Source organism: Lynx canadensis, chromosome A3 (assembly GCF_007474595.2).
Source record: "Lynx canadensis isolate LIC74 chromosome A3, mLynCan4.pri.v2, whole genome shotgun sequence".
NCBI classification, from domain to species: Eukaryota; Metazoa; Chordata; class Mammalia; order Carnivora; family Felidae; genus Lynx; species Lynx canadensis.
In genome coordinates, this window is record NC_044305.1 from 86,016,649 (window position 1) to 86,036,103 (window position 19,455).

General features: G+C 40.6%; 1 protein-coding gene across 2 annotated transcripts in view; it reads right to left on the reverse strand.

The window, feature by feature from the left end:
- GFPT1 (glutamine--fructose-6-phosphate transaminase 1) overlaps positions 1-17,608 on the reverse strand; it is a 53,430-nt gene extending 35,822 nt beyond the window's left edge. Inside the window, exons 1-4 of one of the 2 annotated variants that reach the window (XM_032592656.1) lie at positions 17,425-17,608; positions 7,000-7,107; positions 4,780-4,887; positions 673-798 (exon numbers count right to left, since the gene is read on the reverse strand). In XM_032592656.1, the coding sequence (XP_032448547.1) occupies positions 673-798; positions 4,780-4,887; positions 7,000-7,107; positions 17,425-17,431 (349 nt within the window). In that variant the 5' untranslated portion in view covers positions 17,432-17,608. The remainder of the gene's footprint in view (positions 1-672; positions 799-4,779; positions 4,888-6,999; positions 7,108-17,424) is intronic. The other variant, XM_030310749.1, reaches the window with a different exon arrangement.
- Between the last annotated feature and the right edge of the window lie 1,847 nt (positions 17,609-19,455).

Consider the following 19,455-nt stretch of genomic DNA (forward strand, 5'->3'; position numbering starts at 1 on the left):
TATCTTAGAACATGAGAACCACTTCATCTTTGAAAAATGGTAAAGTGAAAATATCAAATATTTATCCTGCCTCTCGTATATAATCTGTAACTCTGGGTAACTAAGCAGTTGATATGGAGAAGTTTCTTTTTATAGAAGTATTTGAGATGAGTGAAAAATGAATGACAGTATTTGACTATCACCATTTTACAAATCCCTAAAGAAATAATTAATGTTGGCAATGATCTATGGCCACTAATACAAAGAGAAAAATGCCTAAACATTAAATTATATACCTCCACACGTAAATCAATACCATACCAATTTATAGTAAATAGAAGGGGCAGAGAAACATGTTAAATGACACCATGGGATGCATACAAATAGCAAGATCTAGACTGCAGGAAACTCTACAGGACAAACAACACAGTAAACTGCAAGGGAAAGGGAGAGAAAGGGAGAACTTCCAAAATAATCTGAGTGGAGGAATATAGAGAAATAGAACTGATTTTGTATTGATAAATGTTAAAGCTGGGTAACAGATACATCAGGTTCTACATACCGTCTACTTCTGATTATGTCCGAAACTTTCCAGATTAAAAAAAAATTAAAATAATGAAAACATAAGAGTCTTCATTCTCCCATTAGCCATCTCTCTATAATCATTCCAAAGCATGCAGAATGTGTTCATACCATTATTTTTATCAGAGCGCTGGGGATGGCTATTGACAGGATTGGGTTCTCCATGTGTTGCCCAACGGGTATGAGCTATTCCAAGGTGTACATCAAATTCTATATCCAAATCCATATCCTGTTGCTCTGAAGAATATAAAATGAAAAATTCCAATATTAAATCATGCTGTAGAGATAATGCTAGAATCTATATTTAAATATAATTATTACAGGACACCTGGGTGGCTCAGTTGGTTAAGCATCTAACTTCAGCTCAGGTCATGATCTCGAAGTCTGTGGGTTTGAGCCCTGCTTGGGCTCTGTGCTGACAGCTGAAGCCTGGAGCCTGCTTCAGATTCTGTGTCTCCCTCCCTCTGCCCTTCCCCTGCTTGTGCACTCACTCTCTTCCTCCCTCTCTATCTCTCAAAAACAAAGAAACATTGGGGCGGCTGGGTGGCTCAGTCAGTTAAGCGTCCAACTTTGGCTCAGGTCATGATATCACGGTCTGTGAGTTAGAGCCCCATGTCAGGCTCTGTGCTGACAGCTCAGAACCTGGAGCCTGCTTTGAATTCTGTGTCTCCCTCTCTCTCTCTGCCCCTCCCCCGCTCATGCTCAGTCTCTCTCTCACTCTCTCAAAAATACACATTAAAAAAAATTTTTTTTTTTTTAAAAAGAAGAGCAAACTGCTCAGAAGTCTCAAATAGAAAAGTCATGCATTTTACTTTAGCAGTCTTTGTGGTTTTTATACTGGCTAATCAGGAGTCCTTTTAAAACACAAATCTGATCAGGAAACAACGCTTAAAATCCTTGAACAGATTTCCATTGCTTAAAAAGTGGTCTGCATCCCTAGCTACCCATTTCAATCATCTTAAACCTGGTCACAGGGATTTATAAAAAGATCCTCAAATTCTAACATGGAACCAGAGAGCCATTTTCTCACAAGATAAAGTCCCAGTACCTTTCCATGGGATACAACGCCCTTCACCATCTGGCCCCTACTTACCTTTACATTCTCATTCTCTCCACCCCTCTACAATTACACATCAAAGCTCTCAATACATCTTTTACAAATAACAACAGCTACCATTTACTGAGAACTTACTTGATGCTAGATACTAACAACTTCTCATCACTCTATCCCTATCAATATGACCCAAGCAACCACCAACCAAACTCCTTCAACAGAATTCTAACTGGTCTCCCGATGTCCAATTTTCCTTTGTACAATCTAGTCTGCACACTAACCAAAGTGACCCCGTTAAATCATGTCAATCCCCTATGCAAAATTTTCTGATGGTTTCCCATGGCATATGTAGTAAAATCCATCATTCTTAAGACCCCATATGACCTAGCCCTCAGTCACCTCTCCAGCTCATCTCGTGCCACTCTCCCCCTCACTGGCTAGCCCACTGACTTTCAGCCCACATTGAGTCTTTGCACTTGGTGTTCCTTCTGCCTAAAATCTCCCGCCTTCAGACAATAATGTGGTCTCTGCTCAAATGTCACCTCTACTGTATTTTCTCCTCACAGCACCTATCACTACCTAACATTATATATTTGTTTGTTGTCTGGCCATCTCACTAGACAGTAAGTCCCACTGAGCCAAGGAGTCTGCCTATCTTGTTCTCCACTGTGTCATCAAGGCCTAGCACAATGGCTAGAATATAGTAAGCACTCAAGAAGCATTCATTTTGTTACTGAATCCTCACAATGCTCTATTAGGTACTACTGTCCCCATTTTATAAAGAAACTGAGGCTCTAAGAGGACAGAGAACCTGCCCTAGGTCATAGCTAATAGGAAGCAGAAACAGGATTGGAACCCAAGTCTGGATGACATCCAGAGGTAACAAATGTTAACATATAGCCATTCGTGCTTTACATCTCATGATGTAAAATGTAAAACAATCTTAAATTTTTATCACGTCCTAGAATAACAGCCTTCTTTTGCCACCAAATCTCACTGCCTTTACTATCGACACCATCTAATGACAGCACCTACTCTCTATGACAGTACTTACTCCTGTGTTTCAATTTCCTCATCTACAAAATGAAGATGATAGTTTTACCTGCTTCATGGGTTATACTAAGCACTAGTAAGGCACTCAGTGGAATGTCTGGGACACACCAATAATAAATGTTATCTATTACTATTGAAGTCAGAAGTTACTGATAACCAATCTAATGGCTTTTCTGAAATGACTTCCTTTCTCTTTTGTCTTAACAGGTCAAAAACTGAAACTTGCTACAAGTAACAAGGTGAATACCATAAACATCCAAATACCCACCCCCAGAGTTAACAAATGTTAACGTCTAACCATTTGTGCTCTAGATTTTTTTAAGATCTAAAATGTAAAAAATGCAATTGGTGCCTCCTTTACGCCCTGGCCCCATCCCATTCCTCCCCAGGGAATTCTCAGGTTAATGGAGCACTTCTCCACCTGTGCCTTTGTACGTCTAATAGAGACAGTAACATGTGTCCACAAATGATAGTATTCTTTTGTTTTTTAAATGGTACTAACTTTACACATCTCTAAGGACGCTTTTGTCATTTTTTCACTCAACATTAGGTTCCCACAACCTATCCATGTTCCCATATGCAGAACCAGATCCAGTATACTCCTTTCAAAAGCTACATGTGTTCATTCACTATACCACATACAACTTAGTCTCCTGTTGTCTTACTGGTAGACATTTAGGTTGTTTCTCCATTTTGCTGCAATGAATCTTGTCCTATCTCCTTATCCATAGAGTTTCAAGTATACGCCCAAGAATGGAAGCACTTGGTCACAGGGTATAGGCATCTCCATTTAGATACTGCCAGCTTCCTCTCCAAAGTGATTTATCAGTTACAAATTCACCAGCAATGTCTGCAAGTTCCCAATCCTCCACTCTCTTTCTGACTTTCCTTCAGGAGGTGGCAAGTCTCAATATGCTGTTATACAAAAATGGTGATTCTGGTCACAATCTGCCTTCCAGCCTCCCACATTCAACTACCTATAATGTAGAATGAAAGGACCATTCCATCAAATTTGGCTTCCCTATTTCTTATCTTTGCCGACGCTCTTCTATTCAGAAGGTCCTCCCTTCTCACCCTCTTTGCCCACATAGAATCAGTAGGCATTCCTTAAACATCCCAAGTCTCTCCAACAGTGCCCAACTTCAAGTGGGACCTAGCTCTCCCCTGAATCCTTAAGCAATTTGTTTGTTCTCTCCTATGGAAACTATATAATCAGCCTGGTATACAGGTACACCCAGTAGACCGAATAGTTATACTACAGTTTTTGAAGTATAGTTATTTGGGTGCCTGCATCATCCCTAAACTAATCTTACCCACAATACATGCAAAGTAAGTATTGATCTAATTTGTTAAACAAGTACTACAAGGCTAAATGTTTGGCTTATGTGGAAAAAAAAAGTGACTAAGTCTATCATTCTCCTCTTCTACCTGCACTCCTTTATCATGACATCCATTTGGACAGGTACATAAAAAACCTACTGCTTCCTGGGGTTTGTGGAAGATTTTTTTTAATATTTTTTTTTTTCAATTTACTTCAAAGCTTTCGTTTTGTTTTGAAGTTTCCTGTGAAAAATTAAAATGTTTAAGCATAATGTTATGAACTACATATTGAGAAGTATATCCTCTTTAATGCAGCATGTATCTCTGGGCAACTACTTTATACCAGGGAAGTAAGAAAATCTGAAAGAAAACATGATAGTTACCTAATTATAGCAGACCTACTAAAAAGGGCAACATCCACACTGACTATATGTCCAAACTAGGCATGTACTCCAAAGTGAAGACACTAGAATAAGTGCACCACTAAAAATACCTTTGCCCTATGAAAGGCCTTCCTCAGGGATGGTGGTTCCTTCATTTTCGGATACTGAGCTTGCTGTGAACACAATGTACCTAGCTAATTTCCTCCCCTAGTTAATATGGTCATTTTTGAAGCTAAGGTATACTGCACACTAGCAGAGATAATAACAAAACTACTTTTCTTCCCTTCCTTCCACTTTAAACATCACTTTTCTTAAATGAACCCCAAATATGGAAAGGGAATTTGTTAGGAGAGGGAGAAGGAAACAAAGGGAGGGGAGAGGGGACAAAATTCAAACTAAGTACATTACTGTGAACTTCTTCATCCAGTGCCTTAACTTTCCCTTTCTTCTTAATGAGCTGGATCTTGCAGGCATTGGCTTCCCAATCCTTGTCATTGCCTCCATCAACTCCCACACCTAAATCATCGAGAGGCAGAAACGCTAGATTTAGAAACTTAGATTATCATCGTGAGACACAACTTTTAATTACAAATTATTTTTTCATCTAATTAATTCATTTGTTCATCAATTCACATTTACTGAAAACCTATTATATGTCAAGAAACATGATAGCTGCTAGAAGCAAAAATGAAATTAATTCAATTTTTATCTTCAAATTTCTAATGGGTCTACTCAGAAGAGAGGGAACAAATCATTACAATACAGTGTGGGTTTGGATTATATGATACAAGTACCACAGATTGGGGGGAAAAAAAAAGCACTATAGTTTGGGTGGCACCCTGAGCACCATGGAGAAACCCAGAAGATCGGCACCTACCTCAGAAGCAAAATACACAAGGACAATCAGGGAACACATTCCTCGAAATTCTACTTAAGTTTCTAAAGAATTTGAAAAAGTTACCCAAAGGTACTAAAAAAGCATGGAGTAGTTTTAAGTAGAGAAACCAAAAATGTTTAGAAGACTCTCTTTGGAAACGGAGTAGACTGAAAGGGAGGAACAGCTGTCAGAAGATGATAGCTACAGGAAAGCAAAAGTGAGGAGGCCCTGAACCAAACAGTGGTGATGAAGACAGAGATCAGTGATACTGAGGGTAGAACTGGCTGGATGCAATGTGAGAAGGCAGGCTGGGTCTGGGATACCTTCCAGGCTCACAGGACTTGTTGAATGATTGCTGATAAAAGGAATACAGAAAGAACAGCGTGGGGAGTATGTTCATTTCACTTCTGGGCATGCAAAGTTTATAGTATCATGGTTTATCCAAGAAGAAAATTCTAAGAGGCAACTGGAAATACATGTCTGCAGCTTGGGAAATACATGTGGGTTATTCATCATCAACATATGGGAGGCTGATGAAGTCAGAGCTCACCCATGACGATACAAAGTAAGAAAAATGGGCGTGGGAAAGAATCTTAAGGAACATTAATATTTAAGCAAAGGTGGAAGAAAAGTAGCCCTCAAAGCAAACAAAAGAACCAGCATATTAAGAAGAGAATATGTGTTATCCAAAAGCTAAGGAAGGAGAGAATTTTATGAAGAAAGGAGGAATTCACTTTCTATTAACTGAGGAAGTTATGGAAAGTAAGTGCCCATTACATTCAGCAATGTCAAAGGTACAGAAAAGGCTTAACATAGCAAGCCTGACACCGCTTTCCTTAGAAAGGTCTGCCTGCAAAGTTGGCCCTTGGCTGGCATCTGGGAACCTGGGATTTCAGAAGGGTTACCTAACTGATAAAGAATGTTTTACTGCACCTTATTAACTGCAAACAATGTGGCTTACACTGAACATCTGCTTCCACTCTGGGAGTCTAGAATTGTGGTACGTGTTAGGCAGATGGGATCTATGCAAGCAGCCTCAAATAAAAGCTTGGGCACTGAGTGGTTTCAGTGATACACATTTCACAACGTTGTCACAGCTGGCTGAATTAAGTGCACAATGTGTGACTCCAACAGGAGAGAATGCTCAGAAGTTGTGCCTCATATCCTCCAGACTTCACCCCATGTGTCTTTTCTCCTTGCTGATTTTGCTCTGGATTCTCTTGCTGGAATAAATCCTAGTCATGAGTACAACTGTATGCTGAGTCCTCCTTGGGAGGTGGTCTTGGGGACCCCTAACATGGTTAAGGAAAGGAGCTAGAATACACCATTAAGCTGACAAAAAGGCATTTTTATTTGCTTTGCCATTTATTTAAGGTGGAAGAATCTCAGGCAAGTTTATATGCCAAGAGCAGGGAATCCTTAGAGAAAAAGAAATTAAAGTTACAAGAAAGAAAAAAGATAATTTATAAAATAAGGCCTTCAAGAACTTTGTTCTACCATGAACATGCCTCAGGTGATTTATGTTTTTATACTAACATTCTCAACAAAGGAAGATATCCATAAGAAGTAATATAAATGGTAATACTGTTGAAATTACATGAATAAACCCTTTGAACATAATAAAAGATAAAAATTCTTTTTATGTTTACTCAAAAATAAACATTACTAAAGAATCTAGGCAACAAACAAAACCTCTTTATATAGATTCAAGAATCATGTAGAACCTATAATATTTTTTTAAAAGGAAATACCAGCAGAATCATAGCCTCTGTACTCCAGTCTCTGAAGGCCTTTGATTAGGGTCTCCAAGATTTCTCGTCTTGTGCGAGGAACATGGTAGTTTAAGTAAGCAAATATACCTGCAAATGAACAAATATTTAATAAAAAAATTTGACTAATGAAACAAAATTGACACAATTATGACAAAATCTTCATCTGCATAGTTATGTCTAAGATGTGCAGAAATATGAAGCTAGAGTCATCTTTAAAAAAGAGAGGCACATGGGTGGCTCAGTTGGTTAAGCGTCCAATTCTTGATTTTGGCTCAGGTCACGATCTCACGGTTTGTGGGTTCCAACCCCATCAGTCTCTGCTGACAGGGTGGAGCCTGCTTGGGATTCTCCCTCTCCCTCTCTCTCTGCCCCTCCCCAGTGCACATGCACTCTCTCTCTAAACTTTAAAATAAATAAGAAATAAAGAAATAAGAAAGAGAGAAACAAAGAAACAAAGAAAGAAAAAAAGAAAAATTCTCACTTCAAATTATTGAAAGGTGGTGAAACGTTTATAAAGGGGTATTTCTCATTAATATAAAAGACTAAAGCAAATAAATGTTTAGTTTTTGCAAAGCTTATAAAGCTAGTCACATATCTTCCATCACTGCCACTTTGTCAGGTAAAATTTAACTTAAAAAAATGAACCAATCAGGGGTACCTGGGTGGCTCAGCTGGTTGAATGTCTGACTTTGGCTTAGGTCATGATCTCAAGGTTTGGGAGCTCGAGGCCCACATCGGGCTCTGTCCTGACAATGCAGAGCCTGCTTGCGATTCCCCCTCTCTCTCCCTCTCTCTCTGCCCCTCCCCTGCTCACACTCTCTCTCAAAAATAAATAAATAAACTTAAAAAAAAATTTTAGATTAATCAATCAACAAATTTGTGGTTTATGTCCTATATATTGAGCATTGTTTAAAACATTTTCTGAAATATTTTAAGCAACACATGGACCCTACAAAACTATATAGATGGAATAATTTTTCTTATATCCAATGATCCTGGTATCAATATCAGTAACAATAAACAACTTATAAATATCAAAGATGTGAAAAATACAACCTAAATAATTTAATAATAGGGAAAAATGGACTAAAATATTTCCTTAAGGGAAAATGGCTGGAATCTTTTGTTCACCAGATACTACCAAAGATAAACAACTATTACGGTACATGTTAACACCTACTGAGAATTCATAAAAAAAGGAGTACTTATTTGGAAAAAACAAAATTAGGATAAAAAGGACTAGTACAATGCGAACTGAACCAGAAAAGAAAACAAGCAGAACATAGGTAAAGGAAGTCTACATTAAAAACAATTCTTTAGGGGCATCTGGGTGGCTCAGTCAGTTCGGCATCCGACTCCGGCTCAGGTCATCATCTCATGTGTTTGAGCCCTGCGTCGGGCTCTGTGCTGACAGCTCGGAGCTTGGAGCCTGCTTCGGATTCTGTGTCTCCCTCTCTCTCTGCCCTTCCCCTGCTCACGCTGTCTCTCTCACTTTTAAAAATAAATACACATTAAAAATTTTTAATTTTTATATGCTTATTCACTTTTTAAAAAAAAATTTAATGTTTATTTGAGAGAGAGAGAGAGAGAGAGAGAGAGCAAGCACATGAGCAGGACAGGGCCAGAAAGAGGGAGACAGAGGATCTGAAGCAGGTTTTGCACCATGAGCGCAGAGCCCAACTCGGGGCCTGAACTCACAAACCATGAGGTCATGACCTGAGCCAAAACCAAAAGTCAACCACTTATCCAACTGGCCACCCAGGGGCCCCCATTTATTCTTTTCTGAGAGACAGAGCATGAGTGGGGGAGGGGCAGAGAGAGAGGGAGACATAGAATCTGAAGCAGGCTCCAGGCTCTGAGCTGTCAGCACAGAGCCCAACGCGGGGCTCGAACGCATGAACCCGTGAGATGATGTCCCGAGCCAAAGTCCGACACTCAACCGACTGAGCCACCCAGGCGCACCAGAAGTCCACATTTTAAAAACAGCAGCATGAGGAATGCCAACCACATCTCATATTTGATTGTTCTGTCTCAAAAGTCTCTCTGAATCCAGAATGGTCTCCCCTACTGCCCTGTCTTCCCCCCAGACACCAACTTACTGGCAAGCTGAGGCCAATTTTCTTGTTGAATGTCTCACCTTCTGGCTGTGTCTAATTGCTTAAGCTAGAAAGAATCTAACCAATTCCTCTATTCCTTGTAGTTCCTGTAGATTGGGAGACAGATCTAAAGACTTGATTGAGTTAGGTTAAAATTTGAGGGCAAGAATTACTCAAAATGTACGTATGTATTTTATACTGTCCATAGGTCCCTTATTAGTGATGTTAAGATTGTCACTAGTAAAGACAATCAGATCATCTAGCCTATCATATTCTGAAAGCATCTTCAGAATACTTTTCAGGGCTTTAGATATTGACAGCACTGATTTTAAGACATTCATATTCTCTTTCTTCGTGATCTATATAATAATGGAGCACTTCCCAATCAGTGGCATCTTAAATTCAATAAAATACTATATATCGTGTTCCAATTCAAAACCTGCTTTTTCCTTGAGAGGAAGCACTACTATTATCGGTAATTATCACTGTCATTTTGGGGCTCACTTTTGGAACAAAGAAAAGAAGACGAGGCATAGAGGAAGAAGTCAGAGCAACATTTCTCCATACGTAACCAGGCAGGAATTGAAAGGAAGAAAAGGACAACGTATGTAGAAAAGTTTTCTAAGATCAAAGTAACAGAGCTGGAAAAAGAAAAAACAGAGGGGAGGGGATTAATCTAAGTCATCCGTGCTTAGAGAAATGAGAGATAAAAGAGACTGAACCTGTCAATTTTACAGACCAGCCCCTCGCCAGGACTCCTGGCCCTGAGACAAGTGCACCTGCTGGCATTGGTGGGTTATGTGTACTCATGGGGTAGCTGGGAAAATATAACGGCAAATAACCAGCCAATCAGGCATACAGGACATGTTCGCAAGGGAGGCATTCATAACTCAAAATGGTGCTTATTCGCATAGAAATCACTAGAATGAGCCCCATTTCAGGTCTTTGACTTGTCTTCTCAAACCTCCCACAAACAGTTCTACTTTAGATTAACTACTAAAAGCCTAAAAATCAACTCTCCACTGCTCTTTGGTAACTGCTTCAATACCATACACACTAGTTTTATGGAGCACAGATTTTCCTCTCCTATTATCACCATGTGCTTCCCAAGTATAAGTTTTCTTATTTATTAATGGAATATTCTTGAAATAAATATCCCCCTAAATGAAGTGGATGCTTGCACCTACAGGGATCATTCTTCGAAAATTGCAACTTAAAGTCAATGACATAAAAGTACTAATGAGCACCCTGCTTAACAAAATATTCAGATGCAACCTGGGTCACAGACACACTTGGTTGAAAGGCTGTTAAACGGTACTGAAATGAAAACTGAATGTAACTTAGTTGACTAATTAAATTATTAAAGTTCCTATGCCTGGCTGAATTTATGTCCTTATAAATGAGAATACTTTTACATGTTTTTTCCCTTGACACCTTCATTATTTTGAGACTTCAGACAGTATAATTTACCAGTGATAAGTGTTCAAATTCATTCTCTAAATTTTATACTTTCTGTATCAAAATCCATCTGCAATGCCACTTAACTTTCATTTTGAAAGTTATAATCCATTCATAATCATCATTAAAGATTCAAAGTACACAAATGCTACAGGATAAATTGTGTATATCCATACAAGGGAGCTATCCACTGTTAATCCCATACAAACTGTCTGAATCCTTCAGCTATGAACCTCTGTATATGTACAGTCCTTTAGCTATACATATATAAAACTAGATGTACATAGCTTTAAAGGGCACTTCTTTAACACATAAATGTGACGACTCTATATATACTGTTTCTTTTACTTAGGATGTTGGCTATCTTTTTATGTCAGTATATACGCATCTACCCTATTCTATTTAATGGCTGCACACTACTCCCTAATAGATTTATTTCACCTAATCATTTCCCTCATGGTTGAGGTTTTTCTGATTCTTCATAGTTGCAATTAAACATACACATCAACTTGATGCTTGTCATAAAACATATTCAGCACTATAATCACAGAGGCACACTCTACAGGTAAGAGTCCTTTAAAAGAGGAAATATTTGAGATAACATTTTCTACAATCCTGAAAACACCAAGAAAAAATTATAACATATAGAGTGACAAAATGAGGAATTTCAATTAGTAGTGCTTTTTAAGTGTTTAAAATCTTTTCCCTATTTACAAAAATGCCGGTTCAAGTGTCCACAACTTTGTTGTAAATACACGCTGCCGCTGGAAAGAGCTCTGTGTAACACTTCTCTCTTACACATTTAACACTCTGGAACTCAAAGCACTGTTTAAACCCTGACATCTCTAATTACACACTCCCTCACAGCCTACCTATGGCATCATCTTTCTGGAAAAAAAGCATGCACTTCCTGCCCGCAAATCATCCAACATCCATCCCTCCCGCTTCTGTCTAACCAACCCCATCAGACCACAATTTTTCATCATCCTGACAACCAGCCCCTCTGGGCCCACTGTGTTCTAACTCCGGAGTCGCCGAGCAGGCCTACAGCAGAGTTCATCCGCTTCAGGTCCATCCATTTCAGGCCCACTTCTGTAGGGGCCCTCCCAACTGCTGGCCAACCCTGTTAATTCACTGCTGGTCCAACTTTCAAACTTCTCCAGATATTATCCTAAAGCTTAGAATCTAGACTATTCTCATATCCCCATTTCTCTTCCCGCTTTCTTCCTCAATTTTTAGTAGATCCTCACCTACAGAATTGAAGCTTCCATCTTCTTCTTAACAGTATATACTCTCTTATCCTTTCTACATTGTTCTGACATGCCAGAGGCTGTTCACCTTATCGACTTACTAGGGATATGGATACAGTCTGGTGAGAGAGAGAGAGAGATCCACACCCTCCCCTGGGTTTTCAAGGACCAGCAAGAGCTCATCAGACACGGCTGCAACATCTTCACTTTCCCAGGCACAGGTACCCCCCTCATGGCAAACCCACTCCAAGGTGCCTTATTCCTCTATATGAGCTCAAAATAGAGAAACATTTCACATACTACTCCCTGAAAGCCAGTTTCTCCTACCTGTTATAACTCTTGATAAGCGATTCCTCAACTTTCTACATACAGAACTTTTTATTAACATCAAAATATTTTGAGGACCCTACATAATAGTGGGTTGAATTTTTATTATCCAATGATGTAGAACATCTTTTGTACAATTTTATAGAAAAGGCTTAAAGTATGAATTAAGCAGTGAACACCCTGTAATAACTTCACAGTTTACAGGTCAAGAACCACCGCTCTAGAAATCAGCTCTTCAACTCTATCAGGGGACCTCAGTTCCACAATACTCCCTCCTCCTCAATACAAACTCAGATCCCTCTGCCTTCATACATGCAACTTTTCTAATAATTTCCTTAGAGCCAAATACAATTTCTCTCTGTAATATCAAACATGAATGACATTCTTCTTGTTTTGCAGACTCTGTCCAAGTCAATACACTACTTTGGAACTCTTCAGCCTCTAAATATGGTTTTTGGCCCTTTTTCCTAGAATTTTTATTTCTTCTTTCAAACCCCATGGCAACAGTTCTCAACCTATTTCTGACTCCATTCACTGTTGGGTAAATGCCATCAATGAGATCTCTCACAGTCTACCAGCTGGCACTATTCCTCAACATAAGAGTACTGCTCCTGTGGTGCCTGGCTGCCTCAGTCGATAGCGCATGTGACTCTTGATTTGAGGATTGTAAATTGGAGCCCCACGTTGGGTACAGAGATTACTTAAAAAAAAAAAAAAAAAAGAGTACTGCCCCATTACCTGAAACATTCTTGGCCTAACTAGTCTCTGAATTTCTATTCATTCCACTCGTAGTCTATAACATGGTAACGAATGATGAACAAAAAATGCCTGGTATCATCCACACCTGTTGCATTCCTTGTATTGCACTAGTGTATTCACTGTTTCTTCCAATCCAACAGCAATTCCTTGAAGGCAATTCCCTTATTTTAGTCATCTCTATGAAGGGAAAAGCACCAAGTATAAAGCCATCACTTTAAATATCTTCTAATGCTTTCTAGGTACTTGAAACGTACAGTCAAAAATTCCCAAACCACAGAAAGAGAACACCATTTTGCAGGATGCTAAATAGGGACAAAGTGAAAGAAATGTTCCATAATTAAAGGTTTAAGAAATACTGGGTTCAAGTTAACAGGTTTATTTCTAGAACTTTCTAGAAACTTTAATCTTGCTAATTGTGACTCTCCAAAAGCCGAATTTCCCACACTTGTATTATAAAACTCTCCCACCTTCTATTGCTCATAACCAGCACCTATTAACTTCTCCCTTCCAGAGAATGCAACTGAGGAAATACTTACTAAGCAATTAATCATTTTCTTTCACAACTACTTTATATCCAGTATAATTTCTAAGAATATATTAATAGTACTGGTTCTATGATTTACCCTAGCGGCCAGTCTCAGCATCCCTCAATAACTCCAAAGCTTTTAGTATAAATGCAAAAATCTTTTTTTTAATGTTTATGGCGGGGGGGGGGGGGGAGAGAGAGCGCACGCGTGCATGCACGCACATAGAGGGGAAAAAGAATCCCAAGCAGGCTCCTCGTTGTCAGTGCAGAGCCCAATCTCATGAACTGTTGAGATCATCAGCTGAGCCAATACAAAGAGTCGGACGCTTAACCAACTGAGCCACGCAGGCACCCCAATTACAAAAATCTTTTTAAGGAGGCATTTCAGGATACTTTTATTTCTTTCTAAGGTATTTTTTAGGTAACCTCTATACCCAATGTGGGCCTTGAACTCATAACCCTGAGATCAAAAGTTATATGCTCTACCAACTGAGCCAGCCAGGCGCCCCAAGGATTTAAATTATAAGCTCCCTTACTGCGTCTAAATAGGGCCTCATTTACAAAATTCCATTTATATACACCACTGGATCAGAGGGGTATTCCTGCTCTTCCAGGGACAATGTCTAGAGGTATTCAGAATGGTCCTGCCTTTGACACACCACTACAGGCTATTCTATAACACAGCCTCTAACAATGCTAGGCTATCCCAAACCCCTGGTAATATAACTGTTTACCTTTATACCAAGGAGGTTGGAAAAGCCCCAAAATCCACGTGTGGTGCGTGCCAAGGCCAACTTTGAGGAGTCTGTGCTGTGAGACCTATAGTTCTTAGAGATTGTCTAAAATGAAAAAAACATGTCAGCGGAGACTGTGGTGATTCCATGTGTGCTGTGTCAGTGACTGGATCAAGCATGCTTTCCTTACTGAGGAGAATACTGTTTTGAAAGCGCTAAAGGAACAAAGAGAGTCAGAAAACTAAATTAAGAAATGCAGTTTTGAGGGGCGCCTGGGTGGCTCAATTGGTTGAGCTTCCATCTTCAGCTCAGGTCATGATCTCATGGTTCCTGCGTTCAAGACCCACATCGGGCTCTGTGCTGACAGCTTAGAGCCTGGAGCCTGCTTCGGATTCTGTGTCTCTCCCTCTCTCTGCCCCTCCTCTGTTCACATTCTATCTCTCTCTCCCTCAAAAAATAAACATTAAAAAAAAGAAAGAAAGAAATGCAGTTTTTATTAATAAAAAAATCAGGCACCTGGGTGGTTCAGTCGGTTAAGCATCAGACTCTTGATTTCAGCTCGGGTCATGATCTCATGAAAGGTAAGATTGAGCCCACGCTGGGCTCTGCACTGACAGCATGGAGCCTGCTTGGGAGTCTCTCTCTGCCCCTCCCCTTCACTCTTGTTCTCAAAATAAATAAACATTTTAAAAAATGTATTAAAAACTTTTTTTAAAAAAGAAAAAAAAAGAACAGTATTACCCTACATTTATAAAAAACAACAGCAAATCTGCTAAAAGTTAGGGGTAGCTTAAGTGACTTTCCATCTCTCACCAAAACAAAAGGTAGTACAAATAAAAAAGGACAAAATGTATTCTAAGAACCAAGAATAAGAAGATAAAATAAATTTGGAAAACAGGCACACTATTCTCTAGGAGATTCACAACACTTATTAGCCCACTAAAGGTTCCAAGAAACTCTCCAATAAAAACAGCCAGTTCAACACTGTTTAATCTATTGCTTACCTAATTTACTTGACCATAGAATCTTTTTTTTCCTGAGCAACACTATTAACATCCCAACACAAGCTGGTAAACATTATGACAGTCTTATCGGTACATCTGATTGGAAAAAGCGTATCACAAAATCTTCATTCTTCTGCTTCAACATTTTACAGTGTTGAAACAAAATAATCTTTTGGGAAAACTAGGCAGCAGGTAATCAGAAGGTAAAACTATGAGTGGGGGGATGGGTAAAATAGGTACTGGAGATTAAGGAGGGTACCCATCTGTGATGAGCACTGGGTGATGTATGGAATTGTTGAATCACTGTATCGTACAGCTGGAACTAATATAATACTGTATATTAACTGTACTGGAATTAAAATAAAATGGAAAAAAGAAACTTCTAAATTTTCCCATCTAATTTCATTCCCACTCACTTCCTCTGTCTAGAAATTTTATTTCGATGATTGAGATGCGGGAAGAAAATAAAGACCATGTCTTAACAGTTCAGTTTAGAATTTACATTAAAAAGGAAATACATTTTGAACCTCGTTCCTAGAATCATGCAAAACTCTGTTCTGGGTTACAAGCAGGACCTTAGAAATGCTTCAAATAATACTTTTGTTTGTTTGTTTGTTTTAATATGAAATTTGTCAAATTGGTTTCCATACAATAAACCAATTGGGGCATCCCAACAGGTGCCCTCCTCAATGCCAATCACCCACTTTCCCCTCCCACCCATCCCCCCAAATACTACTTCTTTACAACCCATCGGTTTCCTCAGCAGTAAAACTCTATGGAATGGGGATGTTGGCTGTGTGAAAACTCTTACTTATCTAGTCTCCACCCCCACAGCCTCACCCTTATCTGAACCTTTCTAAAGCAAATCTGACTTTTTCCTTTATGGTACTCGGACTCCCTTTTTTCCTGGAACAAGATGACCTGCAAGCAGAAAGCCTGGTACTTAACTAGGCTCACACCTCATCATTCAGGAAAAGTCATCTTGGGGATTAACCAGTTTTGCAAATTCACTACTTCACAACTACAAACTAATGTGTTTTTCAAAGCCACTCTACTAATCAGACATAACAAAAGTATACATGATTGTAAAGTCAGCTCCAATCCAATAATTTCAGAAGCTATTTATAGATGTTTCTGTTTTTGAGGGTTTTTTTAAATCTACTCTAAACCTGCTCCTTATTTTCAGAAGCTGAAATTAGTATAAAGTTAAATACAGGAAAAATATAAACTAATGAGTACAAGCTACCTCCTCTAGGGTATTCTTCCAAAAGGCTATAAAGAATAAGTTTCCCAGATAGCTTCAATTCTATTACAATCCTACTTCCCTTCTTAAAAAAGCACTCCTTCTTCCAGGGATAAGGTTAGTTGTAAATTTCAATGAAAGAGGTAAGAATACAATTATTTTTACTGACAATGGCCAAGTTAATACCTATTTTAGTGCTTATCAATCATTTCAGATATAATTGTGACAGTTCCCTTTACTACCAGTTTTAGGTAACATTAAAACTACTAAGTCTCAAAACATAGCATAAAAGGACCTATGTTTTAACTGCTCTTGATGAAACATTTATTAAATGTGCACCAACACTGTTCATAGGTAAGTGTTTTAAATGGGTGCAAATGCACGTGATAAAGCATGTTATGGTCACTTTCAGGTCTCTTCCACTAGAGGATTAGGTCTAAGCCCATTCACCAACTTATTGATTAGCAATGGTTTCTGTTGAGACGGGGTAGCAGGAAGTAAGACTGTGTATTATAATGCCATTGTCGTAGCTCTAGCTATATATAGTTCTGTCTTCTACTGGGCCTGCCCGAAAGAAAGCAACTAAAAATAAATGTATTTAAAAGATAAATCCTAGAAGAATGCAAGATAAGTTCGAGAGATCTCACCTGATGTTCCACAGGTTGCCTCACTCACCTGATGGACTCTTTTGAAGGCAAACCCCTCCACACTTCAGTTCCCTCTGCCCTCTCTCGTTTTCCAAGACATTTATCTACCTTCTGTTTCGCTTCTCCGCGCAAAACCGGCCCCTTTGGCCCCCCAGATCCCCTCTAGGGCCCGCCCTCCTCTCAGGTGCCCTACTAGGTCCACCACCCCCACCCCCGCTCGCACAGGCCGGCCTCCGCACCCAGCACCCAGACTTCACACCCTCCCCAGTCCGGCTCCCGCCAGCGCCTCGGGCCTCGGCTGCGCCCGCACCGCACCCCAGCACCGCCCCGCAACACGCCCCCCGCCCGCAGCCCCCTTACCGCACATGATGCAGAAGGCACGGTCCGCAGGCGAGCGGCGAGCGGCTGGCGAGGTCAGGAGCGTACACAGGAGCCTCGGGGGCGATCGGCGAGCTTGGGGGTCGGGGGCACGCGAACACGACTCCCTCGGGGATGCGACGGCCGAGGCAACGACAGCCTTCTCGGCCTCCCGGGCTCGCCAGCAACTGCCGACGGGCCCCGCCCCTCGGCGCGCACCGCGCCGCCGCCGCCGCCTCCCGCGAATCCCATTGGGCCGCGTCCGCGCCGCTCACGCGCAGCTCCCGCCTCCCCGCGCCGCCCCGCCCCGCCCCCGAGCCCACGCAGGCGCTGGCCTGCTGGCGGCGAAGACGTGGCACCAGCCAGCGGCCGCATCCGCTTGGAGTTCCTAGAGCCGCCTGGCCCCCAGGCGAGCAGCTGGAGGAACCACGCTGTGGGGGAGGCAGAAACTCGGTGGCTGGCAGGGAAAGACGGGCGTTAAGGAAACAGGATGGAATTGTTAGCAAAGCAAATAGCCTTGGAGCGCGCGCCCAATGCAGCCCAAGGCCCCAGGCTCCGGCACCCCACGAAGCGGCGGAAAAAGGAGGAAGAAAGCGGGAGGCCTGAAAAAAGGGATCCTGAGGGACAAATAAACAAGTCAGGATGGAAAAGGAACATAAGGCTGCAGAAAAATTGCAAAGAAAATTGAGCGAAGTAGGGAGGAAAGGTATCAAAATTCTTGATGCAAAGCACCATTCAGGTTCGGCCAGTCTTTCGGGTGACAGGCAATTCAGTTACCTACTTAAGCTCTATGTAATATGCTTGGCCTCTAAACGCCCTCCTCACCCTATCCTCACCCCCATCCATTGCCTCCCTAACCCCCAGTTTTTTTTGCAGAGGGGGTAGGGTGGGGAAATGTAAGGCAAAACGATACAACACTGCTCCTGGACTTATGAAACTCTGCTGGCCCAGACTTCTGATGGCCCACCTGAGAAGACTAGTAATTGCTTAGATTTGACAGCCTTACATTTGACTCACTGACGATTAATTCTGTGAATTAATGCACCGGTCCTGCCAAGACAGACTTAATCAGAGAGAGATGATGTTTTTGAGAATTTATTACTCAAGCATTTGCTCTAGGAAGATTTAAATGGTATCTTTAGTCAAATGTAGATGGTTATCATAACTATTAATGGCTCTAGATTGGAATCAAATAAAAACTTGACTGGCATACAGAACATGGCATGGACTTGTGACCCCAGATAGCTGGCCTTGCCTCACATTTGCTGTCTTTCTACCCCACCCCCCAGCACTTTACATTCCAACAATGCTACTCAGTTTCCCAACTGGGCCAGCATTCTCAAATATTTTGTACACATCGGTTTTTCTTTGTGGAATCCCCACCCCATCTCTACTTAAATGCTACTACTTCTTGGGGAAAATCTATCTTGTCTCCTCAGACAGATTTAAGGACGTGTATTAACCTCTCTCATTCTCTGACCTGCTCCCTTAAAATCAATATACTACTGACATTTTATTTCTTGTGTATTTCCCTACTGGGCTAATTTTCTTGAGGCTAGACCAAGCTTTTGCATATCCAACACCTAGTATAAACCCTAGCACAAAATAATAGATCAAAAATGTTTTGGGGGCTCCTGGCTGGCTCAGTCTGTGGAGCATGAGACTCTTGACGTGGGGCTGTGGGTTTGAGTCCCATGTTGGGAGAAGAGATTACTTAAAAAAAATAAAATCTTTTGGACTTCAAGCTGTATTACAAAGCTGTAATCATCAAGACAGTATGGTATGGCACAAAAACAGACACTCAGATCAATGGAACAGAATAGAGAACCCAGAAATGGACACACAAACTTATGGCCAACTAATCTTTAACAAAGCAGGAAAGAATATACAAGGGAATAAAGACAGTCTCTTCAGCAAGTAGTGCTGGGAAAACTGGACAGTGACATGCAGAAAAATGAATCTGGATCACTTTCTACACCTTACACAAAAATAAACTCAAAATGGATGAAAAACCTAAATGTAAGACAAGAAGCC